General features: G+C 50.1%; 3 protein-coding genes across 3 annotated transcripts; 1 reads left to right on the top strand and 2 right to left on the bottom strand.

Annotated features, from left to right (window-relative positions):
- Positions 1-11: 11 nt before the first annotated feature.
- On the top strand, positions 12-3,977 carry N7533_001625 (class I myosin myoA; the record flags this gene model as incomplete). The annotated part of the gene is made up of 5 exons (XM_057098275.1): positions 12-14; positions 89-322; positions 419-464; positions 577-3,651; positions 3,709-3,977. 5 exons carry the CDS (start codon positions 12-14, stop codon positions 3,975-3,977), a joined length of 3,627 nt encoding a protein of 1,208 aa, XP_056963411.1.
- A 1,383-nt stretch (positions 3,978-5,360) lies between these two features.
- Positions 5,361-6,328, bottom strand: N7533_001624 (uncharacterized protein; the record flags this gene model as incomplete). Its single annotated transcript, XM_057098274.1, has 2 exons — positions 5,361-6,157; positions 6,208-6,328. 2 exons carry the CDS (start codon positions 6,326-6,328, stop codon positions 5,361-5,363), a joined length of 918 nt encoding a protein of 305 aa, XP_056963410.1.
- Positions 6,329-7,934: 1,606 nt separating this feature from the next.
- N7533_001623 (PHP domain protein) lies at positions 7,935-9,365 on the bottom strand (the record flags this gene model as incomplete). Its single annotated transcript, XM_057098273.1, has 1 exon — positions 7,935-9,365. The coding sequence occupies one exon, from the start codon at positions 9,363-9,365 to the stop codon at positions 7,935-7,937; it is 1,431 nt and encodes a 476-aa protein (XP_056963409.1).
- Between the last annotated feature and the right edge of the window lie 979 nt (positions 9,366-10,344).

The following is a 10,344-nucleotide window of genomic DNA, read 5'->3' as shown; positions in this document are numbered from 1 at the left end:
CATTTGGTAATATGGTGAGTATCTTCACTTAGATCTGCTATCCACTTCCTCCTCCCCGCGACTGCCGCTGACCCCGCGCTCTATCTAGGGTCAATCACGACGTCCCCAAGGCGGGGAAAAGAAGAGTCGCTTTGGTCGTTCCAAAGCTGTCGCTGATGTCGGCGATGGTCGTCAATCAGGAAAAGGACAGGTCAAGAAGGCCGCCTTCGAATCCTCCAAGAAGAAGGAGATTGGTGTCTCCGACTTGACTCTCCTTAGCAAGATCTCCAACGAGGCGATCAACGATAACCTGAAACTACGATTTGAGCATGGCGAAATTTATGTAAGGGACCCCATTTTCCATGCCCGCGACACTCTCCACCCTCCCCCCTCGTGCTTCAAGAGACCTCGGGGTATAGGCTAACGATGTCATTACTAGACCTACATCGGACATGTGTTGGTCTCCGTCAACCCCTTTCAAGACCGTAAGTCACCAGCGGACTTCCCACAACATGCGCTGCGCTGGCGCTGCGACGTTATCGCGCGCGCGAGGCGCCCCCATTATATCATGACTAACCGATGATCTCTCTCACATAGTCGGCATTTACACCGATAAAGTGCTAGATTCCTACCGCGGCAAGAACCGACTCGAAGTCCCTCCCCATGTATTCGGAGTCGCCGAATCAGCATACTATAACATGAAGTCCTACAAGGACAACCAGTGTGTGATTATCTCTGGTGAATCAGGTGCCGGAAAGACCGAGGCCGCCAAGCGCATTATGCAATATATTGCCAGTGTCTCGGGCGGTAGCGATTCATCAATTCAGCAGACCAAGGAGATGGTGCTGGCCACAAACCCTCTGCTAGAATCCTTTGGTAATGCCAAAACCCTGCGCAACAACAACTCCTCCCGATTCGGAAAGTACCTGGAACTCGAGTTCAACGCCCAAGGCGAGCCGGTCGGTGCTAACATCACCAACTACCTATTGGAGAAGACTCGCGTTGTTGGCCAGATTCAAAACGAGCGAAACTTCCATATATTTTACCAATTTACCAAGGGCGCGCCGCAGAAGTACCGGGATACCTTCGGTGTCCAACAACCGCAGTCCTACCTCTATACCAGCCGTTCCAAGTGTTACGATGTGCCTGGAATCGACGATGTTGCCGAGTTTAAGGATACCCTGGATGCGATGCGGGTGATCGGTATGACCGAGCCGGAGCAGGATAATGTCTTCCGCATGTTATCCGCAATTTTGTGGATCGGTAACATTCAATTCTCCGAGGACGACTCAGGCAATGCGATTATCTCAGATCAGTCGACAGTGGACTTCGTGGCTTACCTGATGGAGGTGGATGCCGCCCAGGTGAACAAGGCCTTGACGATCCGCCTGATGGAGACTGCCCGCGGAGGACGCAGAGGCTCCGTTTACGAGGTGCCGCTGAACCGGACACAGGCTTCGGCCGTGCGGGACGCTTTGGCCAAGGCCATCTACTTCAACCTCTTCGACTGGATCGTGGAGCGCATCAACCAATCTTTAACTGCCCGAGGAGCGATCAGCAACTCGATTGGTATCTTAGATATTTACGGATTCGAAATCTTCGAAAAGAACTCATTTGAGCAACTGTGTATCAACTACGTCAACGAGAAGTTACAACAGATTTTTATTCAGTTGACCTTGAAGGCGGAGCAGGATGAATATGCTCGTGAGCAGATTCAGTGGACGCCGATCAAGTACTTTGACAACAAGGTCGTATGTTCCTTGATCGAAGACAAGCGGCCCCCGGGTGTGTTCGCTGCTTTGAACGATGCTTGCGCGACTGCCCACGCCGACTCTGGTGCTGCCGATAACACCTTTGTTGGTCGTCTGAACTTCCTTAGCCAAAACCCCAACTTCGAAGGTCGCCAGGGTCAGTTTATCGTCAAGCATTACGCTGGTGATGTCAGCTACGCAATTGAGGGAATGACGGACAAGAACAAGGATCAATTGTTGAAGGATCTGTTGAATCTGGCTGGATCTAGCGGCAACCAATTCGTGCATACCCTCTTCCCCAACCAAGTCAACCAGGATGACAAGCGTCGTCCGCCGACTGCCAGTGATAAGATCAAGGCCTCGGCCAATGACCTGGTCGCGACGCTGATGAAGGCGCAGCCCTCATATATCCGTACCATCAAGCCTAACGACAACAAGGCGCCCAAGGAGTATAATGAAGGGAACGTGCTGCACCAGATCAAGTATCTTGGTCTGCAGGAGAACGTTCGCATTCGCCGTGCCGGTTTTGCGTACCGTCAAACATTCGACAAGTTCGTCGAGCGATTCTACCTCCTTTCACCGAAGACATCCTACGCCGGTGACTATACCTGGTCGGGCGATGTTGAGTCCGGCGCGAAACAAATCTTGAAGGACACCCGAATCCCCGCAGAGGAGTACCAGATGGGTATCACCAAGGTGTTTGTCAAGACACCTGAGACTCTCTTCGCGTTGGAAGCCATGCGTGACCGCTACTGGCACAACATGGCCATCCGCATCCAACGTGCTTGGCGCAACTACCTCCGCTACCGCATCGAATGTGCCATTCGTATTCAGCGATTCTGGCGCCGTACGACTGGAGGCCTTGAGTTGATCAAGGTCCGTGATTCAGGCCACCAAGTCCTGCAAGGCCGCAAGGAACGTCGGAGAATGAGTTTGCTCGGCTCGCGTCGTTTCCTTGGTGACTACCTTGGTGTGGGCAATAAGGGTGGACCTGGTGAGATGATCCGGAATGGTGCGAACATTAGCAGCTCCGAAGACATCCTATTCTCTTGTCGATCGGAAGTGCTTATTTCCAAGTTTGGTCGTTCCAGCAAGCTCATGCCTCGCATCTTAGTTCTGACTGGCCGCCATGTATACATTGTGGCTCAGAGCATTGTCAACAACCAGCTTGTCATTGCATCCGAGCGAACTATCCCAGTTGGTGCCATCAAGGCCGTGAGCACCTCAAACCTGAAGGATGATTGGTTCTCACTGGTTGTTGGTGCCCAGGAACCCGACCCCCTTCTCACCTGTGTCTTTAAGACCGAATTCTTTACCCACCTGAACACCACTCTTCGTGGCTCCCTGAACTTGAAGATCGGGGAGAGCATTGAATACAACAAGAAGCCAGGAAAGCTCGCCTATGTCAAGTCTGTTAAGGACCCACAAGCTGGAGCCGTTGACAGCTACAAGAGTAGCACGATCCACACCAGCGCCGGTGAACCTCCCAGCTCCGTATCGAAGCCCACCCCACGAGCGAAGCCCGTCGCTGCACGACCAATCACCAAGGGCCGACTTCTCCGCCAGGGAGGCCCCGGTGGAAATGCAGGAAAGCTTTCCAGTGCTGCTCGCAAAGCGCCGCCTGCCGCGCAGCCTTTGCCTGTATCGCATCAAACGACTGCTGTGCCAGCGGCCCCGACACCAGTTGCTCAGTCCCGAGTCGTCCCCCAACCAGCGGCCGTTGCTGCCGCAGTTGCTTCTCACATACGCACCGACTCAAGCGGCTCCATGAAAGCGCCCCCACCACCTCCACCCTCCGCACCCCCCGCCGCCTCTCGAAAGCCAACCGCCAAGGTTCTATACGATTTCAACAGCGACCGCGCGAACGAGCTATCCATCCGCACAGGCGAGATCGTGCAAATCGTCTCGAAGGAAGGAAATGGTACGTATATCCCCTGTTTTCCCCACTTGAAGAAATCCCTTTCTAACATCACGACAGGCTGGTGGCTATGCATGAACACCACAACCTCAGCTCAAGGCTGGACACCCGAAGCATACTTAGAAGAACAAAAGTCCGCACCACCACCCAAACCAACTCCACCCCCACCGCCACCCACTGCACCCCGCGCAACCCCCTCTCCCGTCCCCAACGGCGGCGGCGTCGGCGCAGCAGCTGCTGCAAAGACAAAGCCCGCTCCACCTGCACCCCCCGCAAAACGTCCCACCATGGCCGGCCGCAAGCCAGCCCCACCCCCAGCCCCCCCGTGACAGCGCCGTGAGCATGAATTCCGGCGACTCATCTGGTGCTAGTGGTCGTGGCACGCCGAATAGTGCATCCAATGCTAGCCTAGCGGGTGGTCTTGCCGAGGCGCTTAGAGCGAGACAGAGTGCCATGCAGGGAAAGCATGACGATGATGATGAGTGGTAGGCAGCTATTGCTGTTGATATCGCTGTTGCTGTTGATTCTGTTACTGGTCTACGTGTTCAAGGTGATGGAATTGTTTTTCTGCGCTTAGCGTTTGACCTTTTGTTTTCTGCTCTCTTCTTTCTCTTTTCCCTTTTTCTTTCTATTGAACTGTGTTCCTCCCCCCCGTTTCAGCTATGTATTCACGAGAACCCCGGCATTTGTGCATGACTTTGGTTTCGATCTGCTTTTTACAGTTCCCTGGATGAGGATTCATTACTCAGGTACTCAGGTGCTGCTGGCTTGGTATGGATTGTATGGGGACTACTAGTTACTGGCATGGTGTGCGTGGGATGACGAGGTGTTCATACCGTAGAAAATTGTTGTGATTGAATATATACCGCTACAAGTATTCAAGTTCAGATTGTTTCTTTATGCAAAGGTGCAGTTTTTTTTACTATTGGTAGTTCTGGTGATACTTCCTGACCTCAGAACTAAAGGTTGACGGGAAACCTTGGAATGTGGGCCCGTTGGTTGATGGAACCACCTGGGCACGCCCATTGCCGCAGCCACCGCAAGGCCCATATTCAGAACGACCTACAGAGGTTGACTAATCTCGAGCACTACTAGTACGATGTAGACTCACTGAACAATATAAGATCGAGGCGGTCGCTTTCTTCTGCATCCAATATGATCACCTGATAGTGGGGTAGACTGGGGCTGAAAGGTCCAAATGTCGATTTGAGCCTCCTCGAAACTCTTGCACAACAGCCACAATATCTACTCTTTTCCACGGAAAGACCTCGGGAAAAACGATGGATTATCGGCAGGAGCGGCACCTGGGAATTTCACTATTGTCAGTGGTAGGTAAAAATTATATTCTATAAACGTGTACTAAACTGTGAACGGCCCAAGAACAATCCAAGACCACCCCGAGGGGGTCTCTACGTGTCTCGAAGATTTGCGAAGGACCGACCCCGTATACTATAAGGACAGATTGAGGCTTCATTCAGTCTGATATTCGGTATCTTATGGTCAATCTCAGGAAGTGACATCCAAGGCGCGTTTGCGATCTCGAGTTTTTGGCTCACTTTGGGGAGCCTCTTGCTGGGTTATATTGCAGTGAGGAGTGCATAGGAGCAGTATATTTATATGTGATTCATCTGATTATATTGGATAAGTTCAGTAACTGTTAGGCCTCGCAGGGGTGGCTCATCGTAATAGTTTGTGAGTATTCGCCCAAGACTTTACTGGAGCGCCATAGGATCCACCTTCGCTGCCGCAGAGGCACAAGACTCGCCGACATCTCCAACTTGCTCTGCATTCGCCACATAGCAGTGAACATCCGTGTATTGCCCTTCAATTAGTGCTGGTGGCGTGGACAAGATCTGGTGGTATAGCGTCACATTTGCCACGGCCATCTTAGGCTCTGCGAACGTCTCATTGAAATACAGCTGGTTGCGCTGGCACTTGCCATTGTTCAGCAGCTGTGGATGGTTGAGTAGGTTGTGAAAGGTGTGATCCGTATACGGCGAGGCTTGCGTGAGTGTATACAGCATATCAAATGCTTCGGCGTAGACACCGGGTCCAGAAATGGTATTAGGCAGTAGGTATGGCTTCACGTTAATGCTGTAGATGCCGCCTGGCAAGCTCTCGACTGCGGCATCATCCGGTGTAAAGGTTGCGGGGAATGTATTTGTACCCTCGAAAGGCGAGACACCAGCAGCAATGGCAGGAACGAGCGCTTGCAGATCATGGCCGTCAGTTCCTCCGATATAGTTGTTGATTGGAGCATTAATGGGTGTTTTTCCGTCTTTTGTTACGTCGACGTATGGAAGGATGAGAGAACCTTGCATAAGAGTGGGAATCTGCAGCGGAACAAGGTCCAAGGCCGTCATGCGGATGTCATTGTTGATGCCAGCTTGCACAATAAGTGGGTGCATGCCGTCAGGGAAAGATGGAAGGACACTCTTAGGGATGTCGAGAGGTTCATGGCCGGAAATGGTCCGGGCGTCCGCTTTGCTGATGGGGAGAATGCAGAACGCTAGAAATTGTTAGCTATGGTACACATGGTAGGACCTAGGGAAAACGAACTCGCATTCACCGACATGGTTCTTTTAGATGGGTTATATTGTGCGAGTGTGTTTGGGCCAGCCTGCGCACTGGTGAGATGGCACAGAGCCGCCAGGGCCGCCAGGTAGGACACGTAAACCATTGCGGTGGAATTTGTCGCAAAAACCTCGTCTTATTGAAGCTTTAATGAGTTTGCCCATCAGCTTTTACGAGAGGCAATAGCTTATATATGTACATTTTTCCTGTCCCTGATCTGCAAGGTCACTAGAGCCCGCTTCAGGTAGGATCTACAGAAGTGGAACCTTTGATCAGACAGAACCTGCTATTTTTTATTATTTTCATGCAGAATACTACTAGTATGAAGTGTACGGGCAGATGGAGTTGAAGCAAAATAGCCGTCAATGATATGTACTCTGTGGATTCGTGTGAAGGATGACCGATTCATTGGTGACCGACACATTTCTTTGAATATGGCTTACCTACGGAATTTCTTTCACCTTGAATATGGTATATTAGTAATATTATTCAGAACGACCGATAACCTTGGAAAGTTTGAGTATTCCTAATACTCAAACAAGTGGAAAGGTTCCACTTGTGTTGTTGAGTGGAGCGAGGAAAGTCAGGAGCGAGAGCGAGCCTTGATTAGCTTTAGTGTTATGAACCCCGTAATAAACAGTGGAAATTGCGATCGCAAATAGCTGAAGGAAAACTATAAATGTAACGAAAGAGCTAAATCTGAATACACTAGTTCAGGAGAGACGAACATCTCCACAAGGCGACTCCACAATGGGCCAAGAAGCACATGTACATCATAGTGTTCATTTTTGGAACGCTTATCTAGGCACGTGTATTAACAATAGCCTTATAGGCAATCATTTCACAAACGCAAGATTAAGCAGGTCTCAAAATTTCCACTAACTACGGAATTGTTATGGTATGCATAAGTTGCAAGCTCTCGGTCTCGGTCTCGCTTTCGTTTCAACCCGAAAGCATGTGGGGCATTGGCAGTAACTCACAATTAGACCAAGGCATTATCGGCCGATCGATCCGATCCCGATCCTATTTTACTAGATCGAATGTTCATAGATGTCAGTCCGATTGATAAAGGCTGGGACTAGAAACATGTTCAGGTATCCATCTACGTTGGATAGAGAGATTGTCGATACCCTGTACACTCTTTCGATTCCAATTCCGATGATTCCGATGCCACTGGTTCTTCAGGTGGAACTAGGCGATAATTTCGGAAACTCAACTGCGGATATAATATGTTACCAACTAGGTATTGGCTTTCTAGTAAACGCATCTTTAAGGCTTGACATTGAGACAATAGTAATTGGCTCAAGTTAAATTGAGATGATTGCATGAAATTTCAAAATTTAACAATCAAGTAGGTAATCACGGGTTAGAAGTTGACTGATTGCTGATAGCTACTTGGGCTTAAAGAAGAAGAAGAACAGAAACCATAAAAGTTAGAATCTAGCAAATCAGTAGCCTGGTAGCGATTCCCATGAGCTGTACTTTCCAGTTCCATCAAAAGCAATGGAAAGCACTGTGCCAGCCTCCCGCCATCAACAACCCTGCTATTCATGTATGAAAGTAGTCATAAAATGGATCAAAATAAAATTTACATTGGTAATTTCTAAAACAAAGATCATGAACATAACAGCTCATCGTCTAACGTATCCCGTCATGCGTGTACAATTTTTTCCGGTCTTGTAATTCCTCCGAATCTTGGAATCCATATCTCTTCACAAGAACCAGATAGGGTTGGTTAGACCAAGCGCGGAATCATCAGTAACATTGCGGACCTCCACTCTCACAAACTTCAAGCCAGCGGGGAGCTGGTGTCGGAGGGCATGATGATCCGTGATAGTGGTATTATAGAAATAACCCTTATCAGATATGAAACAAGCCTTCTGACCACTCATACCCTCAACTGTCAGGGAAGCTTGGTCACCAGCTGAGGCTCCATGAACCTTGTCACCGATCTGAGCAACGGTATTATGCACGTTGATGTTAAACGACATCGACTTCCCAGGACCGTCGACGATATAAGCACGGGCATTCTTGACAGCCGCGACGATGGCGGATTGCTTGCGGCCGCGAGTGCTGACGACGGTGGTGGGGACACCGTTCATGGATGGCGGGGAGTGAGAGTCACTGCCACCGATAGCAGCGGTGTATTTTCCAGCGACGAGGAGATCGTGCCATTTCTGGACAGCCTGCTGGTCTGTTGAATCAAAGTCGGCATTCCAGACTTCGATAGCATCGTTGTGGTCCCAGTCATTGAAGCCCCAGTTGCAGGCCGCGCAGGCGGCGAAGGGGGGGTTGACGGAAACAAAGCCACCGGCGCGGTGAACTTGTTTGGTAGCATCGGCGAAGCCGGCGACGTCTTGGTAACGCCAATCGATGCGCTGCTCTCGGTCGAGACCGGCGGCTTGCCAATGGCCGTGTCGGGTGGTGACCTCGATAGCGCGGCAGATTAGGAGATCCGGGGCCAAGGCCTGCTGGTGAGCGCCGATGATGTTGTTGCTAGAGTCGGTGTTGTGGTCGGAGAAGAAGATAAAGTTGAGATTCTGGGCTAGAGCGTGTTGGATTTGCTCATCTGGAGTATACTTGCCATCGGAATAAACAGTGTGCATATGGAAATCACCCCTGAGCCACTCCTGCTGCTCGAACTGACCAATAGTGTCAAAGTCAACCTGGGCAAATGTAGGAGAGAAGTAGGTGTCGACGGGATCAAAGCTCATGACAATCTGCAATTGCCAGTCAATTCCCTCGGGAATGGAGTTGTAGGGACCCAGAGCGACATTCCAGGTACCGGGCTCGATGGCACCTGGGTTATAGCCGGGAGTGGCCCAGGAGGGCGTGATGGTGAAGTTATTACGGAAACCACCGGACCATCCGCGAGATCCGAAAGTGTCGTTGACACCATTCATCAGCTGATGACCGCGCTGGTCGAAAACACCCAGGTCCAAAGAATTACCCTGGCCATGGAGAGAGTAGTTCTGAAGGACATAGACCGAGGTGGTCTCAGGCTCGACTTGGAACGGAACATAGACAAAGGACATGACCTGCGAGGCATCGATATGGCCCGTCAAGTTGAGAGTGACAGGAGCCCGAGCAGAGACACTAGCCCCGAGGGCGGTCATCAAAGAAAGAATTGTGATAGCCTTCATCTTTGATGGGTTTCTCACAGAGAAGCAAGATGGAGGATAAAGTTGAGATGTGTCTAGCTGTAAACTGTGAAGGGGGGAGGCTTCCTCTCTTATAGAATTACGGAGTACACGGATATGGGATATCTCCGCGATGAGACATATAAGAGTGTTACTACCTAGGTAGTACTATTAGTATGCCTATACATGTTTGACAAGTTATCATAGTAGATGACATCCCACGTGGGTTTTTAGTTGTCGATTGCCGAGATACGACCTTGCCGATCGCAATTAAAACTTGAAGCTTAACCGGTTTTACCGGTTTTACCGAACTTTGGAGGGGTCAAAGATATAAAAGATGTTCAGGGTCCGTGAGAGGCCTTAATCAGAAATGTTTTACCTAAAGGGCGTCGTGGTGCCTCTACTTGGGCATCTTATCATCGATGGCCTGTTGCCCATGGCGAGAAGACCGAATACTGCACGATGCGGCCGTAATACAGCTCTACGAGAATTATTCCTTTGAGAATGGGATCAAACCCGTTGCAAACTGATTCTGATACTAGTTTCGATAAACACCGGTCCAAAACAAGAAGGCACATAGATGACCAGGAAGATGGCTTGCCCTTTTATGCTCATGTCCACAAACGAGGTTCCAAACAATGGCGGGGATTTGATTGGAAACTTCCCTATTTCGTCCAGGCCACACAAATATCACGAGCGATCTGAGCCCTTGCATCTTGACATGACCACTGCTTCAACCCACGTGGGGGAATTCTGCATGTCAGTCATTCCCGGTCCACCTATTAAAATTTCCGAATCTCCGCAATTCGGGCTCCACAACTCCGTATTGTACCCATAGGGTCAACATTCTAGAAAACTACAGAGATCAGGTTCAAGGCAAGGGCACTGTCTTAACTGGTAACTCATATTTTTCATCACCCACTATGCCCCCGAAAACGCTCTGAAAAAAAACGCTCAAAATCGCCCGATGGGGAAAGGGTTT

Source organism: Penicillium manginii (genome assembly GCF_028828005.1).
Source record: "Penicillium manginii strain IBT 31320 chromosome Unknown utg000002l:1.0-5564898.0:1.0-5567710.0, whole genome shotgun sequence".
Lineage (NCBI taxonomy): Eukaryota > Fungi > Ascomycota > Eurotiomycetes > Eurotiales > Aspergillaceae > Penicillium > Penicillium manginii.
The sequence above is the reverse complement of the archived record's forward strand: the minus strand, read 5'-3'. Positions and strand labels throughout refer to the sequence as shown.